This window comes from Anomaloglossus baeobatrachus, chromosome 4 (genome assembly GCF_048569485.1).
Source record: "Anomaloglossus baeobatrachus isolate aAnoBae1 chromosome 4, aAnoBae1.hap1, whole genome shotgun sequence".
Taxonomy (NCBI): domain Eukaryota; kingdom Metazoa; phylum Chordata; class Amphibia; order Anura; family Aromobatidae; genus Anomaloglossus; species Anomaloglossus baeobatrachus.
This window is the reverse complement of record NC_134356.1, coordinates 427175507-427199075: the sequence shown is the minus strand read 5'-3', so window position 1 is coordinate 427199075 and position 23569 is coordinate 427175507. Positions and strand designations below refer to the sequence as shown.

At 49.9% G+C, this 23569-nt stretch overlaps 1 protein-coding gene across 3 annotated transcripts in view; it reads right to left on the bottom strand.

Moving 5' to 3' along the window:
* PPP6R2 (protein phosphatase 6 regulatory subunit 2) overlaps positions 1-23569 on the bottom strand; it is a 203590-nt gene that overhangs the window by 133414 nt on the left and 46607 nt on the right. For all 3 annotated transcript variants that reach the window (XM_075345413.1, XM_075345415.1, XM_075345414.1), the window contains exons 7-10: positions 20540-20652; positions 17267-17380; positions 12283-12412; positions 11497-11649 (exon numbers count right to left, since the gene is read on the bottom strand). In XM_075345413.1, the coding sequence (XP_075201528.1) occupies positions 11497-11649; positions 12283-12412; positions 17267-17380; positions 20540-20652 (510 nt within the window). The remainder of the gene's footprint in view (positions 1-11496; positions 11650-12282; positions 12413-17266; positions 17381-20539; positions 20653-23569) is intronic.

Genomic DNA, 23569 nt, shown 5'->3' with positions numbered 1-23569 from the left:
TCGAGTGCACCTTAATCCCCGGCGGGGGAGGCACCTGAGAACATTGGTAGGCATCGGATATGGCCGACCTAATCCAACGAGCTAGGGTCGGTTTAGAAGCCGAGAGACCCTTGCGCTGACCTGTGATCAGCACAAAAAGAGAGGTGCACCGCCTAAGAGCAGCGGTGCGTGACACATAGATCCAGAGCGCCCGCACCAAATCTAAAGTATGCAACGCTTTCTCAAAGCGATGCACAGGGGCCGGACAAAGGGAAGGCAATGAAATGTCCTGGTTAAGGTGGAAAGGAGACACCACCTTAGGGAGAAAGTCCGGAGTCGGACGGAGAACCACCTTGTCTTGGTGAAAAACTAAAAAGGGTGACTCCGAAGAGAGCGCAGCCAAATCAGAGACTCTCCTGTGAGAAGTTATGGCCACCAGGTAGACCACTTTCTGTGAAAGTCGAAACAAAGAAACCTCCCTAAGAGGCTCAAAGGGGGGTTTCTGTAAGGCCGTGAGGACCAGATTAAGGTCCCAGGGATCCAGAGGCCGCCGGAAAGGCGGAATGATGTGAGATGCGCCCTGCATGAAGGTGCGCACCTGGGCCAGTCGGGCGATACGCCGCTGGAACAACACTGACAGAGCCGAGACCTGTCCCTTGAGGGAATTGAGAGATAGTCCTAGCTGCAGACCGGACTGTAGAAAGGACAGGATGGTCGGCAAGGAAAACGGCCAAGGAGCATGGCCGGAAGAGCGACACCAGGACAGGAAAATTCTCCAAGTCCTGTGGTAAATCCTGGCCGAGGAAGACTTCCGAGCCTGAGTCATAGTGGAGATGACCTCGGAAGGAATGCCTGAAGCCGTCACGATCCAGGACTCAAGAGCCACGCCGTCAATCTGAGAGCCGCAGAATTCTGGCGGAAAAACGGACCTTGTGCGAGAAGGTCTGGGCGGTCCGGGAGATGCCACGGCACCTCTACGGACAGACGGAGCAGGTCTGGGTACCAAGCTCGCCTTGGCCAGTCCGGAGCAATGATTATGACCCGACGGCCCTCCATTCTGATCTTGCGCAGGACTCTGGGCAAGAGAGCTAGAGGGGGAAACACGTAGGCCAGACGGAACTGGGACCAATCCTGAACCAGCGCGTCCGCCGCCAAGGCCTGAGGATCGTGGTAGCGAGCCACGTAAACCGGGACCTTGTTGTTGTGCCGGGATGCCATTAGATCCACTTCCGGAGTGCCCCACTTGCGGCAGATTGACCGGAACACTGCCGGATGCAGGGCCCACTCGCCGCCGTCCACGGTTTGACGGCTGAGATAATCTGCATCCCAGTTTTCTACGCCTGGGATGTGGACTGCGGATATGGTGGACTTGGAGTCCTCCGTCCACTGAAGGATACGTTGAACTTCCAACATTGCTAGGCGGCTGCGAGTCCCGCCCTGGTGATTGATGTAGGCAACTGCTGTCGCGTTGTCTGACTGGACTCGAATGTGCTTGCCCGCCAACAGGTGGTGAAAGGCTACGAGAGCTAGGAGCACAGCTCTGATTTCCAGCACATTGATCGAGAGGGCTGATTCGGACGAAGTCCAAGTGCCCTGTGCTCGGTGGTGGAGAAACACTGCTCCCCAGCCGGATAGACTGGCATCCGTGGTGAGAATCACCCAGGACGGGGCCAGAAAGGAGCGTCCCTGGGACAGAGAGAGGGGCCGAAGCCACCACTGAAGAGAGCTCCTGGTCTGTGGCGACAGAGCCACTAGCCTGTGCAAGGAAGAGGTCCGCTTGTCCCAACAGCGGAGAATGTCCAGCTGCAGGGGACGCAGATGGAACTGGGCAAAGGGAACCGCTTCCATTGACGCCACCATCTGACCCAGCACCTGCATGAGGTGCCTGATGGAATGACGGCGGGGCTTCAACAGAGAGCGCACCGCCAGATGAAGGGACTGCTGTTTGACTAAGGGCAGTTTCACAAGTGCCGGCAGAGTCTCGAATTGCGTCCCTAGGTACGTAACTTTCTGGGTCGGGGTCAGAGTGGACTTGGGCAGATTGACAAGCCACCCGAATTGAACAAGCGTGGCGAGAGTGAGCGAGACACGCCGCTGACCGTCTGCACTGGATGAAGCCTTGACTAGAAGGTCGTCCAGGTAAGGAATCACTGCCAACCCCTGGAGGTGCAGAACCGCAATCACTGCTGCCATGACCTTGGTGAATACTCGAGGGGCCGTGGCTAACCCGAAGGGGAGAGCCACGAATTGGAAATGTTCCTCTCCGATTGCAAAACGTAGCCAACGCTGGTGTGAAACTGCAATTGGCACATGCAGATAGGCATCTCTGATGTCGATGGATGCTAGAAAATCTCCTTGGGTCATTGAGGCAATGACTGATCGCAGAGATTCCATGCGAAAGTGCCGCACCTGAACATGCTTGTTGACAAGCTTGAGATCCAGGATGGGCCGGAAGGAACCGTCCTTCTTGGGGACTAGGAAGAGGTTTGAGTAGAAACCTCTGAACCGTTCCCGGGCGGGAATCGGTACAATTACTCCGTTGGCCTGCAAGGATGCCACGGCCTGAGAGAAGGCGGCGGCTTTGGAGCAGGGGGGAGAGGACAGAAAAAATCTGTTTGGCGGGCTGGAAGAAAATTCTATCCTGTAGCCGTGGGAGATGATATCCCGCACCCACTGATCGGAGACGTGTTGGAACCACACGTCGCCAAAGTGGGAGAGCCTGCCACCGACCAAGGACGTTGCTGGCGCAGCCAGATAGTCAAGAGGAGGCTGCCTTAGTGGCAGCGGCTCCTCCGCTCTTCTGAGGACGCGGCTTCGTGCGCCAGCTGGGTTTTCGATCCTTGGCTGAGTTAGTGGACGAGGCTGAGGGCTTAGAGGATGACCAGTTAGAGGAACGAAAGGAACGAAACCTCGACTGGTTCCTGCCCTGGACAGGTTTCCTGGTTTTAGGTTGTGGCCCCTGCCGCCTCATATACAGATTTGGCCAGAAGGTCAACCTGGCGGTCAGTAGGATCCTTAAGTGAGGTGCCATCGGCCACAGATACAACTGTCCGGGCTGAGATTCTAGACACCGGAGGATCTACCTTTGGTGAATGAGCCCACTCCTTGACCACCTCTGGTGGAAAGGGAAAACGGTCATCAGAACTACGCTTTGGGAAGCGTTTGTCAGGACAGGCCCTGGGCTTGGTCAAAGTGGCCTGAAAACTGGAGTGGTTAAAAAACATACTCCTTGCTCTCTTAGGTGAGGTAAACTGGTGTTTTTCTACCAGAGAGGCTTGTTCCTCTGACACTGGTGGATTGAGGTCCAGTACGGAATTAATGGACGCAATCAAGTCACTAACATCCGCATCACCTTCAGATAGATCAATGGGGTACATAGAGGTAGCGTCCGAGCCCACAGTAAAGGCATCCTCCTCGCCCTGCAATTCAGCTCGTGAATCAGAGCCGTGGGACGAGGAAGGAGAAGAGTCCCTGCGTCTCCGTTTAGGAGGACGGGGTCCGGGAACAGATGAAAAATCCTCTGAGAGCTCTGCAGAGCGAGTCGGAGCAGCAGAGGCGCCCTGAGAAGGGGACTGATGCATGGTCAGCAGAGTCCGGGACAGCTGTCCCATGGAGTCGGCAAAGGACTGGGAGATAGCTTTAGAAAACGATGCTACCCAAGCCGGGGGTTCAGCCACCGGGGCTGGAGCAGCCGGAGGGACCCCTGGGGAGACTCCAGGCTGAGGCACCACCATGTTAGAGCAGGCATCACAATGTGGATATGTGCTCGGTTCAGGCAGTATGAGCTTACATGCAGTGCATATAGAGTAAAGCCTTGCAGCCTTGCTCCTAGTGAGAGACATGCTGCTGAGGTGGAGGTTCTGCAGTAAAGAACACACTCCTTCAGAATGACCCCCAGAGAGTGTACAAGAAAGTCCACAACCAGAGGTTGTGGCTTACCAGACGTTTTGTGTGCCCTCCGGATTCCACAGCTTGGACCCCCAGACAGATGCAGAGCTGTGTGTGAACGCTGATAAAAATGGCGCCGCAGTGAGGAGTGGGGGCGGAGTTTAGTCCAAGAGCGAGAACCGGAGGGCCAAGGAGAAATACAGGGGAGGGAAACATCTCCTCAGAGAGGAGTGTCCTCCCCTGAGCTGAACGGCCGGTGGGCGGTGCCGCACTGTCCCTCTGCATGACTGACATGCAGGGGCAGTGAAAACGAAACTAGGCCGCAGCCGAAGCCGGGGCCTAAATTGTCTTATGCGGCCGACGAGCAGGCACCCTCGGCGCGGTTGTCAGGAGAAAACCAGAGAACCGGCCGGAAATCACAGCACAGTGAAATAACACACTCTCCCCACAATAAATACACAAGGGACCCTTCAATAACGTCTCAATACTTAGCTTATGAGACGCAGGGCCAGGTCCCTGAGGGAGCGCTCCGTCCGGCAGGGTCCTGAAAGGGCTGCGGATGGAGACCGGTCTCCTGCAAAGCAGAGAGAACCGTGATGGCTCCCACTTCAAGCCAGAGCCCGAGGGATGGTGAAGGAGCGCGGCATGTAAGGCTCCAGCCTTGTAAATCAACCTTAACAGCACCGCCGACACAGTGGGGTGAGAAGGGACATGCCGGGAGTCCAGGCTTGGACCCGCTTTTCTTCCAACTCTTTGAAATCAAAAATCAAAAATCAGATGAGAATGCATGTGTGTGTGACCTCCTGAACACAAAGCATTGAACTGGCTAGATGTGGTCATCCAGGGGGTGTATATGCTCGGAGGGAGGAGCTACACTTTTTAGTGTAGTATTTTGTGTGTCCTCCGGAGGCAGAAGCTATACACCCATGGTCTGGGTCTCCCATAAGGAACGATGAAGAAAAGTGTTATGGACAGACGAATCGAAGTTTGAGGTGTTTGGATCACACCGAAGAACATTTGTGAGACGCAAAACAACTGAGAAGATCCTGGAAGAGTGCCTGACACCATCTGTCAAGCATGGTGGAGGTAATGTGATGGTCTGGGGATCCTTTGGTGCTGGTAAAGTGGGAATGTAAAAGGGATTTTGAATAAGGAAGGCTATCACTCCATTTTGCAATGCCATGCCATACCCTGAGGACAGCGCTTGATTGGAGCCAATTTCATCCTACAACAGGACAATGACCCAAAGCACACCTCCAAATTATGCATGAACTATTTAGGGAAGAAGCAGACAGCTGGTATTCAATCTGTAATGAAGTGGCCAGCCCAGTCACCAGATCTCAACCCTATTGAGCTGTTGTGGGAGCAGCTTTACCGTATGGTACGCAAAAAGTGCCCTTCAAGCCTATCCAACTTTTGGGAGAGGCTTCTGGAAGCATGGGGTGAAATATCTCCAGATTACCTCTTAAAATTAACAGCTAGAATGCCAAAGGTCTGCAAAGCTGGAATTGCTGCAAAGGAGCATTCTGTGATGAAAGCGAAGTTTGAAGGAGAAAATTATTATTTCAAGTAAAAATCATTATTTCTAACCTAGTCAATGTCTGGACTATATTGTCTATTCATTATGCAACTCATTTGATAAATAAAAGTATGATCTATCATGGAAAAAAGAGAATTTTGTTTACTTACCGTAAATTCTTTTTCTTATAGTTCCGACATGGGAGACCCAAACCATGGGTGTATAGCTTCTGCCTCCGGAGGACACACAAAGTACTACACTCAAACGTGTAGCTCCTCCCTCCGGGCTATATACACCCCCTGGATGACAATCTACCCAGTTCAGTGCAAAAGCTGAAGGAGGACATCCACCCATAAGTAGAGATAGAGTAAAACTCGGAATAACCGTAACTCTGACTACTAACAACAGCCGGTGAAACACACGGAACAAAAAAACTGCCAACAGGCAACAGGGAGGGTGCTGGGTCTCCCATGTCGGAACTATAAGAAAAAGAATTTACGGTAAGTAAACAAAATTCTCTTTTTCTTTATCGTTCCTTATGGGAGACCCAAACCATGGGACGTTCCAAAGCAGTCCATGGGTGGGAATAAACCAACTGAGAAGTAGGCAAAACCTAACTTCACAAATGGGCGACAGCCGCCTGAAGAATGCGTCTGCCCAAGCTCGCATCTGCCGAAGCATGAGCATGCACTTGGTAGTGCTTCGAAAAAGTGTGCAGACTGGACCACGTGGCAGCCTGACAAACCTGCTGAGCCGTAGCTTGGTGCCTGAAAGCCCAGGAGGCACCGACAGCTCTGGTCGAGTGAGCCTTAATCCCTGGCGGGGGAGGCACCTGAGAACACTGGTAGGCATCGGTGATAGCCGACCTGATCCAACGAGCTAGGGTCGGTTTAGAAGCAGCGAGACCCTTGCGCTGACCAGTGGTTAGCACAAAAAGTGAGGTGCACCGCCTAAAAACGGCGGTGCGTGACACATAGATTCGGAGCGCTCGCACCAAATCCAAGGTATGCAACGCCTTTTCAAAGCGATGCACAGGGGCCGGACAAAGAGAAGGCAATGAAATGTCCTGGTTAAGGTGGAAAGAAGACACCACCTTAGGGAGAAAGTCCGGAGACGGACGAAGAACCACCTTGTCTTGGTGAAACACCAAAAAGGGGGATTCCGAAGAGAGCGCAGCCAAATCAGAAACTCTCCTGAGAGACGTTATGGCTACTAGAAAAACAACCTTCTGTGAAAGTCGAAACAAGGGAACCTCCCTGAGAGGCTCAAAGGGGGGTTTCTGTAAGGCCGTGAGGACCAGATTAAGGTCCCAGGGATCCAAGGGCCGCCGGTAAGGAGGAATGATGTGAGATGCGCCCTGCATGAAAGTGCGCACCTGAGCCAGTCGGGCGATACGCCGCTGGAACAATACCGACAGAGCCGACACCTGTCCCTTGAGGGAATTGAGGGACAGCCCTAGCTGTAGACCGGACTGTAGAAAAGACAGGAGGGTCGGCAAGGAGAACGGCCAAGGAGCATGGCCGGAAGAACGACACCAGGACAGGAAAATCCTCCAAGTCCTGTGGTAAATCTTGGCCGAGGAAGACTTCCGAGCCTGAGTCATGGTGGAGATGACCTCAGAGGGAATGCCTGAAGCCGTTAGGATCCAGGACTCAAGAGCCACGCCGTCAATCTGAGAGCCGCAGAATTCTGGCGGAAGAACGGACCTTGAGAGAGAAGGTCTGGGCGGTCCGGGAGATGCCACGGCACCTCTACGGACAGACGGAGCAGGTCTGGGTACCAAGCTCGCCTGGGCCAGTCCGGAGCAATGAGAATGACTCGACGGCCCTCCATTCTGATCTTGCGCAGAACCCTGGGCAAGAGCACTAGAGGGGGAAACACATAGGCCAGACGGAACTGAGACCAATCTTGAACCAGTGCGTCTGCTGCGAAGGCTTGAGGATCGTGGGAGCGAGCCACGTAAACCGGAACCTTGTTGTTGTGCCAGGATGCCATTAGGTCCACTTCCGGAGTGCCCCACTTGCGGCAGATTGATCTGAACACTGACGGGTGCAGGGCCCACTCGCCGCTGTCCACGGTTTGACGGCTGAGGTAGTCGGCCTCCCAGTTTTCCACGCCTGGGATGTGGACTGCCGACATGGTGGACTTGGAGTCCTCCGTCCACTGGAGGATTCGTTGAACCTCCAACATCGCCAGACGGCTGTGAGTCCCGCCCTGGTGATTGATGTAGGCAACCGCTGTCGCGTTGTCCGACTGAACTCGAATGTGTTTGCCCGCCAACAGGTGGTGAAAGGCTAGGAGAGCTAGAAACACAGCTCTGATCTCCAGCACATTGATCGAGAGGGCTGATTCGGACGGAGTCCAAGTGCCCTGTGCTCGGTGATGGAGAAATACTGCTCCCCAACCGGAGAGGCTGGCATCCGTGGTGAGGATCACCCAGGACGGCGTCAGGAAAGAGCGTCCCTGAGACAGAGAGAGGGGCCGAAGCCACCACTGAAGGGAGCTCCTGGTCTGTGACGACAGAGCCACCTGCCTGTGCAAGGAAGAGATCCGCTTGTCCCAACAGCGGAGAATGTCCAGCTGGAGGGGACGCAGATGGAACTGAGCAAAGGGGACCGCTTCCATTGACGCCACCATCTGACCCAGCACCTGCATGAGGTGTCTGATGGAATGACGGCGGTGCCTCAGCAGAGAGCGCACCGCCAGACGAAGGGACTGCTGTTTGACTAAGGGCAACTTGACAAGTGCCGGCAGAGTCTCGAATTGCATCCCTAGGTACAAAAGCACCTGGGTCGGGGTCAGAGTGGACTTGGGCAGGTTGACAAGCCACCCAAACTGAACTAGCGTGGCGAGAGTGAGAGAGACACTCCGCTGGCAGTCTGCACTGGATGAGGCCTTGACTAGAAGGTCGTCCAGGTAAGGAATCACTGCCAACCCCTGGAGGTGCAGGACCGCAACCACTGCTGCCATGACCTTGGTGAATACTCGAGGGGCCGTGGCTAAGCCGAAGGGGAGAGCCACGAATTGGAAATGTTCCTCTCCGATCGCAAAGCGTAGCCAACGCTGGTGTGAAACCGCAATAGGCACATGCAGATAGGCATCTCTGATGTCGATGGATGCCAGAAAATCTCCTTGGGTCATTGAGGCAATGACCGATCTCAGAGATTCCATGCGAAAATGCCGTACCTGAACATGCTTGTTGAGAAGCTTGAGATCCAGGATGGGTCGGAAGGAACCGTCCTTTTTGGGGACTAGAAAGAGGTTTGAGTAGAAACCGCTGAACCGTTCCCGGGCGGGAACCGGAACAATTACACCGTTGGCCTGCAGGGATGCCTGAGAAAAGGCGGCGGCTTTGGAGCAGGGGGGGGGTGGACAGAAAAAATCTGTTTGGCGGGCTGGAAGAAAATTCTATCCTGTAGCCGTGGGAGATGATATCCCGCACCCACTGATCGGAGACGTGTTGGAACCACACGTCGCCAAAGTGGGAGAGCCTGCCACCGACCAAGGACGTTGCTGGCGCGGCCGGATAGTCACGAGGAGGCCGCCTTAGTGGCAGCGGCTCCTCCGGTCTTTTGAGGACGCGGCTTCGCGCGCCAGTTGGATTTACGATCCTTGGCTGCGGTAGTGGACGAGGCCGAGGGCTTAGAGGATGACCAGTTAGAGGAACGAAAGGAACAAAACCTCGATTGGTTCCTGCCCTGGATAGGTTTCTTGGCTTTAGCTTGTGGCAAGGAAGTACTCTTCCCGCCAGTAGCTTCCTTAATTATGTCATCCAGCTGTTCCCCAAACAGCCGGGACCCAGTAAAAGGGAGACTCGCAAGATACTTCTTAGAGGAAGCGTCTGCTTTCCACTCTCGAAGCCACAAGATCCTTCGGATCGCGAGGGAGTTAGCGGAGGCCACCGCCGGGCGGTGAGAAGCCTCCAGGATGGCAGACATGGCGTAGGATGCAAAAGCCGAAGCTTGAGAAGTTAAGGCATCCGTCTCAGGAATAGAGTCCCTGGAGAGGGAATGAATCTCCGCCAGAGAGGCAGAGATTGCCTTAAGAGCCCACACTGCCGCAAAAGACGGAGAGAACGAGGCTCCTGCCGCCTCATATACAGACTTGGCCAGAAGGTCAACCTGGCGGTCAGTGGGATCCTTAAGAGAAGTGCCATCAGCCACAGCTACGACTGTGCGGGCTGAGATCCTGGACACCGGAGGGTCTACCTTTGGGGACTGGGCCCAGTCCTTAACCACCTCCGGTGGAAAAGGAAAACGGTCATCTGAACTACGCTTCGGAAAACGTTTGTCAGGACAGGCTCTGGGCTTGTTAACAGTGGTGTGAAAGCTGGAGTGGTTAAAAAAACATACTCCTAGGTTTCTTAGGAGAGGTAAACTGGTGTACCTCTATCAGAGAGGGTTGTTCCTCTGACTCTTGTGGGTTGAGGTTCAGTACGGAGTTAATGGACGCAATCAAGTCACTAACATCCGCATCACCCTCAGACAAGTCAATGGGGTACATAGAGGCAGCGTCTGAGCCCACAGTAAACGAATCCTCCTCGCCCTGCACCTCGGCTTGTGAATCAGAGCCGTGGGACGAGGAAGGAGAAGGTTCCCTGCGTCTCCGTTTAGGGGGACGGGGTCCTAGGACATGCTCTGAGGGCTCTGCAGAGCTCGGAGCCGCAGAGACACCCTGAGAGGGGGGCTGATGCATAGACAGCAGTGTCCGGGACAGCTGCCCCGTGGAGTCGGCAAAAGACTTGGAAATAGCTTGTGAAAAGGAAGCTACCCAAGCCGGGGGTTCAGCCACCGGGGCCAGAGCAGCCGGAGGGACCCCTGAGGAGGCTCCAGGCTGAGACACAAACATGTTAGCACAGGCATCACAATGTGGGTATGTGCTTGGCTCTGGCAGAATGAGCTTACACGCAGTGCATATAGCGTACATGTTTGCAGCCTTGCTCCTAGTGACAGACATGCTGCTGAGGTGGAAGCTCTGCAGCCAGAATACACTCCTGTAGAATGCCTGAGAGTGTAATAAAAGTCCACAACCGAAGGTTGTGGCTTACCAGCCCGCTCTCTCTGTGTGCCCTCCGGATTCCACCGCTCAAAGACCCTGTAAGCGTCAGCCTTCCTGTCAGGAAAGAGCGTCCCACAGTATGCAGCTGCAGCATCCAGCGCCTTCCAGTGCAAGAACGCTGAGAAAATGGCGCTGGGAGAAGGAGGGGGGGCGTGTATAAGCCCAAGAGCGGGAAAAACGGAGGGCAGAGAGATACAGGGAGAGAAACAGGGGAGGGAACATCTCCCCAGAGAGGAGTGCCCTCCCCTCTGCTGGTCGGGCGGTGGGCGGCGCTGTATGCAAAACATGCAGAGAAGCCGAAAACGAAACTAGGCCCAAACTGAAGCCGGGGCCTAGATTTTAAAATGCGGCCGACGAGCAGGCACCTTCGTCGCGGTTCTCAGGGAAAACCCCCAGAACCGGCCGGAATTAACAGTAACGCTAAAGCGCATACTGTCCCCCAAATAAAAGTACCCGGGAACCCTGAAAAAACGTCTCAATACTTAGCTTTTGAGACGCAGGGCCATGTCCCTGAGTGGGGGTTAACGCTCCTTCCAGCAGGGACCAGACAGGGCTGCGGATGGAGACCGGCCTTCTGCAAGCAGAAAGGACCGTGGAGGCTCCCACTTCAAACAGAGCCTCGACAGAGGATGTGAAGGAGCGCGGCATGTGAAGGCTCCAGCCTTATAAAGTCAACCTTAACAGCACCCGACAGAGTGGGGTGTGAAGGGACATGCCGGGAGTCCAGACTGGACCCGCTTTTCTTCCAAATCTTTAAAAATTAAAATAAAAATGAAAAAAAAAAATATCAGAGAATGCAAGTGTGTGATCCTCCTGAAACACAAAGCATTGAACTGGGTAGATTGTCATCCAGGGGGTGTATATAGCCCGGAGGGAGGAGCTACACGTTTGAGTGTAGTACTTTGTGTGTCCTCCGGAGGCAGAAGCTATACACCCATGGTTTGGGTCTCCCATAAGGAACGATAAAGAAAGACAAAATTGTCTGGGAGACCCCAAACATTTGAACTGTAATGTATATATATTATAACTAATAATAATTATCAGAAACTCACAAGTAACAAATCCATGGTCCGAAGTCTGCAAAGCTCCTGATTAATACTGGACGTATTGGCTTGAAGCAAGGCAGCAATGAGGCGAGTAGTGTGAAGACGTGCATTTCCCAAAGGCTCTTCCAAAATACCAATGGTGGTCAGGATAGATTCTTTCTGCATTAAAAATATATTTAATCCCTCTGTAAACTTAATTTTTTGAAGATTACAATAAAACAGCAATAAGTCTAAGATTCTTCAAACAATTATTTTTAAAATAAGTGCCCCAGAATTAGGGGTTGTCCACTATTTGAGTAACCCCTTTAATATTTCTACTCGGAAAATTATACCCCCCCATATATTCACCTCCTGCTCTGGCACTATTCCAGCAATGTCAAAGCCAGGTCTCCTGTGACATTGCAGTCAATCAGCGGCCGCTCACACCTCCCGCCAACCATCCACGGTTCGTCCCAAGGTGGTGTGAGCGCAGCAGCCCCGTATAAGCCACTGAATGGTGGAGGGCTCACATGGCATAACAATTTCACGAGAGCCCCAGGAAACCAGGTGCCAATATCGCTGGATTGGCACTGGAAGGAGTTGCGTATATGGTGTTTTATATCACAAGGAGTAACACGGTATTTAGGGAGGGGTTATTCGAGTAGTGGACAAGTCCCTTTAAAACACATTTCTGAAAATTCTGCTTAGTCAAACAGACTCATTGTTTTAAAATTGTTCCACTTGTCGCAGTAAAATTATTCAGATATGTCTATCTTGTATTGCATATAATGAATTCACATGCACAACATCTACCTTCGGAGGGTGCTGGAGCAAATGGTGAAAATCCTTCAGACGCGATTCTATGCCCTGAAGAACACTGCTACAGACCATTGCACCCGGCCTCTCATATCCCTGAGGAAGAGAATCTAAAAGAGGATCCACACTACAGACAGAAAAAACACAAGCACTGAGATATATTGCAATAGTAGAATATCAAATACCTGACCATCCTATAAATGTAACTGGTATGCATATTAGCTACCACTCCAACAGCAGAGGGGTGCGTCTGGTTTGGCTGGTAACTTGGTCTACATATTTTTAAAGTGTATCTGTCATCAGATTGGACAATACAAATACATACATTTTTAAAATAGATCTGTTAGACCTGATGAGGTTGGTGTACTTATATTGAAATGCCAGGTGAGAATGGATAATCCTCTTTGAAAGTTTACACTCAATCGCCACAAACCTGATGATTGACAGGTCCCCAGTGTCCCTCCTCCATACTGCTGAAGTCTCAGCACAGACATTCTGACATGGATTTTTCAGTGTATATACACCAGCCTCATCTGGTCGAAGAGATCTATTCCATAATAGTATGCAATTTATATTGTGAAATCTAGTGGACATTGAAATTAAAAGGATGGTGTCATAAGTGTGTCCCACCCAAGGGAGACCTCGGCTAGACTGGAATCAGAAGGTCACAGCGCCTTGTTGCTTGCAGATCCACTGCTGATATTTGAATAACATCCTTTTGCTAGTAGTGCTGAAAGGGTTAAGCACCCTTTTCTGCCTGGCTGCAGCTTTTAATCCCAGGTTCAGTTCTTTGCAATCACTCCCTTTCACTATTTAAAGGGAAGGTGTTTTTTTATTTTTGTATTAAAAATAGTGATTATGAAATCAAGTATTTTTAGTACAAAATTAAACTCACTGCTTATTTAGGGTTTTTTTAATTCTAATTTTACTGAAGTCACTGGGGGCTGCCATGCTGGATTTGCTGTAACGACAGTTACTCACCTCCTTAAGGCTATGTGCGCACTAGAAAAGTGATTTTTCTCAAGAAATTTTCTTCAGAAACTTCTGGGAGTTGAAGATTTCCGCACTTGCGGAAAAATCCGCGCGAAAAACGCATGCGGATTTGCCGCGAATTTACCGCAGGTTGGTCCCTGCGGTTTTGCAATAAATAATATAGATAATCGATAGACAGATAATGGATAGAGGGAAAGATGGATAGATGAATAGATAGATAGATAGATAGATAGATGAGAAAGACCTATATAATGTCCCACCCCCCTGCATATTCTAAGCTGGCACCCTTTAGTGACTTTCATGTGGCACTAAAGGGTGCCTAGCCTTGTATTTAGCCATAAAATAAATACATTAAAAAAAAAACGACGTGAAGTCCCCCCATCTTTTGTAGCCAGCTAGGGTAAAGCAGACGGCTGCAGCCTGCAAACCACAGCTGGCAGCTTCACCTTGGCTGGTAATCCAAAACAGAGGGCACCCCACGCTGTTATTTTACATTAAATAAATAATTTAAAACAAAAAACGTGGGGTCCCCCCCAAATTGCATCACCAGCTGAGGTAAAGCGGACAGCTGTGGTCTGGTATTCTCAGACTAGGGAGGTCCACTGTTATTGGACACTCCCCAGCCTAAAAATAGCAGGCCGCAGCCGCCCCAGAAGTGGCGCATCCATTAGACGTGCCAATCCTGGCGCTTCGCCCCAACTCATCCTGTTGCCCTGGTGCGTTGGCAAACGAGGTAATATATGGGGTTGATGCCAGATGTGTAATGTCACCTGGCATCAAGCCCTAGGGTTGGTGAGGTCAGGCGTCTATCAGATACCCGACATCACCAACCCAGTCAGTAAGAAATAAAAAATAGACAACAAAAAAAGTTTTATTTGAAAAAACACTCCCCAAAACATTCCCTCTTTCACCAATTTATTGAAAAGAACAATCAATTCCACGTCCGGCGTAATCCAATAAGGGGGGGGTCCCAAGGCGATCCATACCATAGTCGCTGTCCCAGTCAATGAAGAACAGAATGTTCCCCATTGGCTGGGAGAGCAATGCAGTGACCTGAGCCAACATCAATAGCCCAGGTCACTGCATGGGATGCCGAGCGCTGCTGCCAGGAGGATAGATGAGATCATTACCTGCTGTGATCATCTCCTGTACTGCTGATGTCAGCGCTGTCACTGACTTCTATGCCCGCCGCGTTGTCAGAAGTATCGCGAGAGCCCGTGACGTTACCGCTAGTGACAGTCTCGGGCCGCTCGCGAGACGGGCATAGACAGCAGTGATCACGGCGACGTCAGGAGGCAGGAGATCGTCACAGCAGGTAATGATCTCACCTCCTGACAGCAGCGATCGTCATCCCTGCGGCTGCCAGCACTGCAGGGTGTCAGTGTCTGCCTGCGCTGCCGCGTGAAAGGCTGCAGACACTGACACCCTGCAGTGCAGTGTCAGTGTCTGCCTGTGTCAGTGTCTGCCTGCGCCGCAGCGTGACAAGCTGCTGACACTGCGGGCACACACTGACACGCTGCAGTGCAGGCAGCCGCGAGGCTGGAGCGGGACACAGACTGCACGGGCACCTGGAGGTCGCACGGAAGTGCTTCTGTGCGGCGTCCAGGAAGTGTGACGTCTGTGTTTACTCTGCTCCGCTTCCTCTTCCTGGCATAATGACATCGCTTCCTGCAAAACCGCAGGCAGCGATGAGCATTACCGCAGGTAAATCGTGGCTATACCGGGGGTATACCGCACATCATTTGCTACCTGCGGTATACCCCGGAATTTCGCGATTACATTACAGTGAATGGAGTGAAATTCCGGGGGTATTTCGCAGGTACCTGCGGAAAATAATGGACATGCTCATTTTCTCAAGAAATTTTCTCAAGAAATTCTTCTCAAGGAAATTTCTTGAGAAAAATCCGCAGTGTGCGCACAGCTATTTTTTTTTATCATAGGATTTGCTGGGAAATGTCTGCACAAACATTGCAGACATTTCTCAAGAAATTTCCGCGGCAAATCCGCGGGTAAAACGCACTAGTGCGCACATAGCCTAATAGCAAGAAGAGAATGGCACTTCCTATATATGTGTCTAGGAGATATTGGGGTGTACTTCAGGTTCCAAAGCCAAACAGTGAGAAGTATACAAGGCACTCCCAAGATGATTTGAAGAAATATTTATTCATGTGCGTAACAAAACGTTTTCGGTCCTATGTGGACCTTCCTCAGTAGCACATGTGTGAGGGAACACGCTGTGTGGGCTGTCAGACGCGGAATCCCCCGCAAACCCCCTTTTTTCTGCCTGACACCTGTCGGCCTGTGTGTGTACCGGTGATACTGTCTGCAGAGCTGTGTATCTAATCCTATCCTGTGATACTGTCTGCTGAGCCATGTATCTAATCCTATCCTGTGTGATACTATCTGCTGAGCTGTGTATCTAATCCTATCCTGTGATACTGTCTGCTGAGCTGTGTATCTAATTCTGTCCTGTGTGATACTGTCTGCTGAGCCGTGTATCTAATCCTATCCTGTGTGATACTGTCTTCAGAGCCGTGTATCTAATCTTATCCTGTGTGATACTGTCTGCTGAGCCGTGTATCTAATCCTGTCCTGTGTGATACTGTCTGCTGAGCTGTGTATCTAATCCTATCCTGTGATACTGTCTCCTGAGCTGTGTATCTAATCCTATCCTGTGTGATACTGTCTGCTGAGCAGTGTATCTAATCCTACCTTGTGTGATACTGTCTGCTGAGCCATGTATCTAATCCTATCCTGTGTGATACTGTCTGCAGAGCTGTGTATCTAATCCTATCCTGTGTGATACTGTCTGCTGAGTCGTGTATCTAATCCTATCCTGTATGATACTCCAGCTGTCCTTGGTGACACTTTAGACTTTTCTGGTCACCAACAAAATGGCTCTGCACTGTGTCCCTACACTTCATTCTCTGTTATCCCTTGGAAACACCCAGATTGGGAGGGGGCTGTGACATTACACACAGGAGAGCAGATTCTGCCCACTTTACTGCAGCTGTAATCCAGGCTATTTCTACAGTAGGATTTCTGTAGGATTTCAGCAGCTGCTCCCCCTAGTGTTTAACAGTGGAAAATATCAAACTTTTTTTTTTTTTTTTTTTATATTTTGCTCAATTAAAAACAAATAATATTTAAACAAAACATGAAAACATTAATACTTTACATTTTTTCAGTTATTGAATTTTTTTTTTTTGGATGACACCTTCCCTTTAAAGTCATGTGCTTGATCAACTGATGCCAGTGATAGAAACTGAATCCTCATTTCTATGTTGTCCACTTTGGAAGGAGCCTGCTCTGAAACAAGTTTTTCGTGTTGTGTGCAGCTGTGGTGTTAAGCTGCATTGAAGCTGCTTGGAGTGTTATTACTTTTCACGTTTATTTCCCCTGTCTGTTTTCCTATCGTTGTGTTTCTGTATTGTAGAGACGAGACTAGTGCTCTTGTCGGCCTGCTCACTAGTCAAGGTGAATTTAGGGCAAGCGAGGGCTTAGAAACGTGTTTGGCGACAAGGTGAAGGAACCCGTATAGGGACACCAGGGAGAGCAGGGTATAGCTGCAGGTGAGTACGGGTGGTGACCCCGCTTCCCAGCGCCAGGGTCTTCCGTTTCATTGTGGCCCCTGTGTACCCTGTGTGTTGTGACACCTGCTGGGGGTTTTCGTGGTATCTGCTAGTCACCGATGGACATTGACCATGTCTAGGTGGTGTTATTGAGACAGTTATTCCTTCTGGAATAACACACTGCCCTAGGGATTCCTTACCAAATAAATTTCTGCCAAGAAAACTAATATCAACACAGATGTGACTGGTGGCCTTTTGAATGAACATACATGGAATACTAAGCAGATACATGAGAAACTAAAAACAGCACCACATTACATTTTGCTGGACAACTCGTCTGACTCAATATAGTCAATAATACTCAGTTATCTGGTCTATGACAGCATACACATTAAAAAATATGTAGATTGGCAAACCTTGGTCTTCTTGTTTCCAGTAAGGTCAGTAAAATCTGAGTTCCACAGACAACACAGCTCTCAGATGGTTCTTCGTTAAACATATTGTGCAAAAGTTGCTCTACACACTGTTGTCTGTAGATACAAAAGAAACCGCATTGTTACATATGGAAAACACTTAAAGTATCACTCCAAGGTTTTTTTTACTTCACCGCTGGAGTGGTGCTTTAAATCTAAGTCCCCTGCCCCTAGTCTTCATCCTGCCCTTTGGCGTCTTCATCTGTTATCGTCACAGCTCCCATTGGTCTTCTCCAGTTTGTGCCCTGCCACCTGCTCCAGTGATTCATGAAGTGTGCCCGAAGTCAAGATTCAATGCAAGTCTATGAGAGCCTTGTTCTTGTCTCATTCTGGTTCTCATATACTTGCATTGAGAGCTTTTGAGGTAACATCTGACTTTCGGCCATTCAGAAATTACAGTCACAAGATGGCAACGTGGGACTAAAGCAACGTTGATAAATAGTGAAGACGCCACAGGGTGAGTATAGGACAGGAAGCAGGGACTTAAATTTAAAGCACCCCTCCAGCGGTAAAATTAAAAAAAAAGTTGGAGTGCTGCATTAAAAAGGTCAACAATAGATGGAGATTAATGTATATAACATATTATTTAACTAAACAATACAAAAAGGAATAGAAAAAGGAACACTAATATCAAGAAAATAATTATACAAGTGAACTTGACGTTGTCCACAATATTTTGTCAGTCTGAAGGATTTTCTGTAACAAACAGACTAATAAAACAATGTAGTCTGTCTGTAGTCAGATCCTTTGTAAGAACGATCAGGCCATTAAAGCCTGCTTTACACCTTTCAATTAACCCCTTCACGACTGGCCGATTTTTCGCTTTCCGTTTTTTTTTTTTGCCATTCTTTTTCTGAGAGACGTAACTTTTTTATTTTTCAGTCAATATGGTCATGTGAGGGCTCATTTTTTGCGGAACGAGCTGTACTTTTAAATGAAACCATCAGTTTTCCCATATAGTGTACTAGAAAATGGCAAAAAAATTCCAAATGCTGAAAAATTGCAAAAAAAGTGCGATAGCACTATGGTTTTTGAGATATTTTATTCACTGTGTTCACTATATGGTAAAACTGATGTGTGGGTGTGATGCCTCAGGTCAGTGCGAGTTCGTAGACACCAAACATGTATAGGTTTACTTTTATATAAGGGGTTAAAAAAAAATCGGAAGTTTGTCCGAAAAAAGTGGCGCACGTTTTACGCCATATTCCGTGACCCGTAGCGTTCTCATTTTTCGGGATCTTAGGCTCAATGACGGCTTATTTTTTGCGTCTCGAGCTGACGTTTTTAACGGTACCATTTTTGCGCAGATGCTACGTTTTGATCGCCTCTTATTGCATTTTGCGCAAAAGTTGTGGCGACAAAAAAACGTCGTTTTGGCGTTTGGAATTTTTTTGCCGCTACGCCGTTTACTGATCAGATTAATTGATTTTATATTTTGATAGATTGGGCGTTTCTGAACGCGGCGATACCAAATGTGTGTATATTTTTTATTTTTTTAACCCTTTAATTTTCAATGGGGCGAATGGGGGGTGATTTGAACTTTTAGGTTTTTTTGTTTTTTTTTTAATTTTTTAAAACTTATTTTTTAACTTTTTTTTTTTATTTTACTAGTCCCCCTAGGGGGCTATTGCGATCAGCATTCCGATCGCTCTGCAGTATCTGCTGATCACAGCTGCAAGGCTGTAAACAGCAGATACGCTCTCTTTCTCTTTTGCTGTGCCCCGGGCACAGCGAAAGTGAAACTAAGTCAGGTGTAGTACAGGAGTCATCACATGACCCTGTGCTACCATGACAACTATCGGGAGTCACGTGATCGCGTCACGTGACTTCCGGTTTCGGCGGTAAGTAAAAACTTTACCGCGATCGCGCTTATAATGGCGCTGTCATGTATTGACAGCGCCATATAAGGGGTTAATCGGCACGAGCAGATAACGATTCTGCTCGTGCCTAGCAGGCACACATCTCAGCTGTGAAAATCAGCTGAGATGTGTGCCGATCGCGGCATGCTGCCGCCGGAGGACCGCGGGCAGTAAGATTATGTCATTTAGGACGTAATTTTACGGCCCGCGGTCGTTAAGGGGTTAAGCATACGATATCGTATGCGATGTGACACGCCCCCATCGTATGTGCGTCACGTTCAATTTGTTGCCCGTGTCGCACAATCGATTAAAAGCTGTCACACGTACTTACCCTTCCATACGACCTCGCTGTGGGCGGCGAACATCCATTTCCTGGAGTGGGAGGGACGTTCGGCGTGACAGACGTCACACGGCAGCCGGCCAATAGAAGCAGAGGGGCGGAGATGAGCAGGACGTGAACATCCCGCCCACCTTCTTCCTTCCGCATTGCCGGCGGGACACAGGTAAGATCTGTTCATCGTTCCCGGGGTGTCACACACTGCGATGTGTGCTGCCTCGGGAACATTGAACAACCCGACGTGCAATTTTTAGGAAATGAACAACGTGTATGCGATGAACGGTTTTACGTTCAATCGCAGTCACACGTAGCTGTCACACGCTACACCACCACTAACGATGCCGGATGTGCGTCGCTTACGTTGTGACCCCGCCGACACATAGTTAGATATGTTGTAGCGTGTAAATCGGCCATAACACATCAGACTAAACTGGAAGAGGAAGGATTGAAAAAACATATAACGACAAATCCTGCTGGTGACATATCATCTGCCACAAATGGCCGATCATCCCGTATATACCTAGTTTCAGCAGACAACAGCTGGAAAATCCATTATCAGAAATCCCTTTTGTCGCAGGAAGCAGATGATTGGCCTAAATATTAAAAATTGTCCATTTCAGCAGACTTTCCCCTTATATGTAGGGTCATCTGTATTTCCTACTGATTTAGTCAACTTTTGATTGCCAAAGGGACAGGTGGTTATGGTTGTGCCCTAATGCTGTAACTTGTCTTAAGGTGCGACAGGATATGTCTTATATGTCTAATAGATGTGGGTTCCACCTCTGGGGCCTGCACCAATTTCCAGAGCAAGTATTACCCAACTTGATTTTAACTGATGCCCAACCTGCAGTGGCAGGAGAGGTTGTGGCACATGCGCCAGCGTTATCCGTTCACTGCTATGCTCCCTGTAGATACGCCATAAATTCCTGTCTTGAGGAACCCCTTTAATCAAACCTACATGGAGTTTATCTACTTGGAAGGCCCACTCTATTTTTTGGGTAAAAGGTGCGCGGCACTTACGATTCAAGTGTTACCAGCAGAGGATCAGTCTCCAGTATCTCCTGCATCTGACTGCACTGATCTCTACTCAGGCGAATGAGATCACATAAGGTTTGGGATGCATTAGACTGTCTCTGAAAAATGAAAGACAAAACAAATACAAGATCAGCAGCCAGTTAAATAATTTTATTGTAAAGAAATAAGTAAAAATGAAATCCAGCTATTAAGAGATTTTACAGCGAACTGTGTCAATGTGGTCAATAGTGACCTGGGCATGACACCCCACTGCCCACCCCCCACCTAAGGCATGATCGTCTGGTGCACATGTTGTTACTGCAGCATACTGAAGGTGCAAAGGATCTGCCACTTCTATACTTCTAATAAGCCCTATATCCTAAATGGATAATAAAATACTTGCCGTATATTGTACTAATAATCAAAGAATGACAGTTAAGCTAAAAATAAAAAAAATTAGATTAAAATAGCAAATAAAATCTAACAAAAACCCATAATTTAAATCAGAGGCCCTTTAACATGTTGTTAATAAAAAAAGAATGAAAAATATAACACACTGGCGAGTCCCATCATTAATCCAGCAAAAAAGAGAATTTTGTTTACTTACCATAAATTCTTTTTCTTATAGTTCCGTATTGGGAGACCCAGACATTGGGTGTATAGCTTCTGCCTCCGGAGGACACACAAAGTACTACACTAAAAAGTGTAGCTCCTCCCTCTGAGCCCATACACAACCTGGAGAACCAGATCTAGCCAGTTTAGTGCAAAAGCTGAAGGAGAATAGCCACCCACAAGTAAAAACAGAGCAAGAACCGGAACAACCGGAGACTCTGTCCACGACAACAGCCGGTGATAACACGCGGAACAAGAACCAGCCAACAGGCAACAGGGAGGGAGCTGACTCTCCCAATACGGAACTATAAGAAAAAGAATTTACAGTAAGTAAACAAAATTCTCTTTTTCTTTATCGTTTCTATGGGAGACCCAGACAATGGGACGTCTCAAAGCAGTCCATGGGTGGGAATAAACAGAAAAACTGAGAAGTAGGCAAAGCCTAACTTCACAAATGGGCGACAGCCGCCTGAAGGATGCGTCTGCCCAAGCTCGCATCTGCCGAAGCATGAGCATGCACTTGGTAGTGCTTCGAAAAGGTATGCAGGCTAGTCCAAGTGGCAGCCTGACAGACTTGCTGAGCCGTAGCCTGGTGCCTGAAAGCCCAAGAGGCCCCGACAGCTCTGGTCGAGTGTGCCTTGATCCCCGGCGGGGGAGGCACCTGAGAACACTGGTAGGCATCGGAAATGGTCGACCTAATCCAACGGGCTAAGGTCGGCTTAGAAGCAGAGAGGCCCTTACGCCGACCTGTGGTTAGCACAAAAAGAGAGGTGCACCGCCTAAGAGCAGCGGTGCGAGACACATAGATCCGGAGCGCCCGCACCAGATCCAGAGTATGCAACGCTTTTTCAAAGCGATGAACAGGAGCCGGACAAAAGGAAGGCAGGGTAATGTCCTGGTTAAGGTGGAAAGGAGAAACCACCTTAGGGAGAAAGTCCGGAGTCGGACGGAGAACCACCTTGTCTTGATGAAAAACCAAAAAAGGTGACTCCGAAGAGAGCGCAGCCAAATCAGAGACTCTCCTGAGGGAAGTTATGGCCACTAGAAAGACCACTTTCTGTGAAAGACGAAACAAAGAAACCTCCCTAAGAGGATCAAAGGGGGGTTTCTGCAAGGCCGTGAGTACCAAATTGAGGTCCCAGGGATCCAAGGGCCGCCGGTAAGGCGGAATGATGTGAGACGCGCCCTGCATGAAGGTGCGAACCTCAGCCAGCCGGGCGATACGCCGCTGGAACAGCACTGACAGAGCCGAGACTTGTCTCTTGAGAGAATTGAGGGACAGTCCTAGCTGCAGACCGGACTGTAGAAAGGACAGAAGGGTCGGCAAGGAAAAAGGTCAAGGAGCATGGCCGGAAGAGCGACACCAGGACAGGAAAATTTTCCAAGTCCTGTGATAGATTTTGGCCGAGGAAGACTTCCGGGCCCGAGTCATAGTGGAAATGACTTCAGGAGGAATACCAGAAGCCGTCAAGATCCAGGACTCAAGAGCCATGCCGTCAATCTGAGAGCCGCAGAATTCTGGCGGAAAAACGGACCTTGTGAGAGAAGGTCTGGACGGTCCGGAAGATGCCACGGCACCTCTACGGACAGATGGAGCAGGTCTGGGTACCAAGCTCGCCTGGGCCAGTCCGGAGCAATGAGGATGACCCGACGGCCCTCCAGTCTGATCTTGCGCAGGACTCTGGGCAAGAGAGCTAGAGGGGGAAACACGTAGGACAGACGAAACTGGGACCAGTCTTGAACCAGAGCGTCCGCTGCGAAGGCCTGAGGATCGTGGGAGCGAGCCACGTAAATCGGAACCTTGTTGTTGTGACGGGATGCCATTATGTCCACGTCCGGAGTGCCCCACTTGCGGCAGATTGACTGAAACACTGCCGGATGCAGGGACCACTCGCCACTGTCCACGGTTTGACGGCTGAGATAATCTGCCTCAAAGTTTTCCACGCCTGGGATGTGGACTGCGGATATGGTGGACTTGGAGTCCTCCGTCCATTGAAGGATACGTTGTACCTCCAACATTGTCAGGCGGCTGCGTGTCCCGCCTTGGTGATTGATGTAGGCAACTGCTGTCGCGTTGTCTGACTGGACTCTGATGTGCTTGCCCGCCAATAGGTGGTGAAAAGCTAGGAGAGCCAGGAGCACGGCTCTGGTTTCCAGCACATTGATCGAGAGGGCTGACTCGGACGGAGTCCAAGTGCCCTGAGCTCGGTGGTGGAGACATACCGCTCCCCAGCCGGATAGACTGGCATCCGTGGTGAGGACCACCCAGGACAGAGCCAGGAAGGAGCGTCCCTGAGACAGAGAGAGGGGCCGAAGCCACCACTGAAGAGAGCTCCTGGTCTGTGGCGACAGAGCCACTAACCTGTGCAAGGAGGAAGGCCGCTTGTCCCAACAGCGGAGAATGTCCAGCTGCAGAGGACGCAG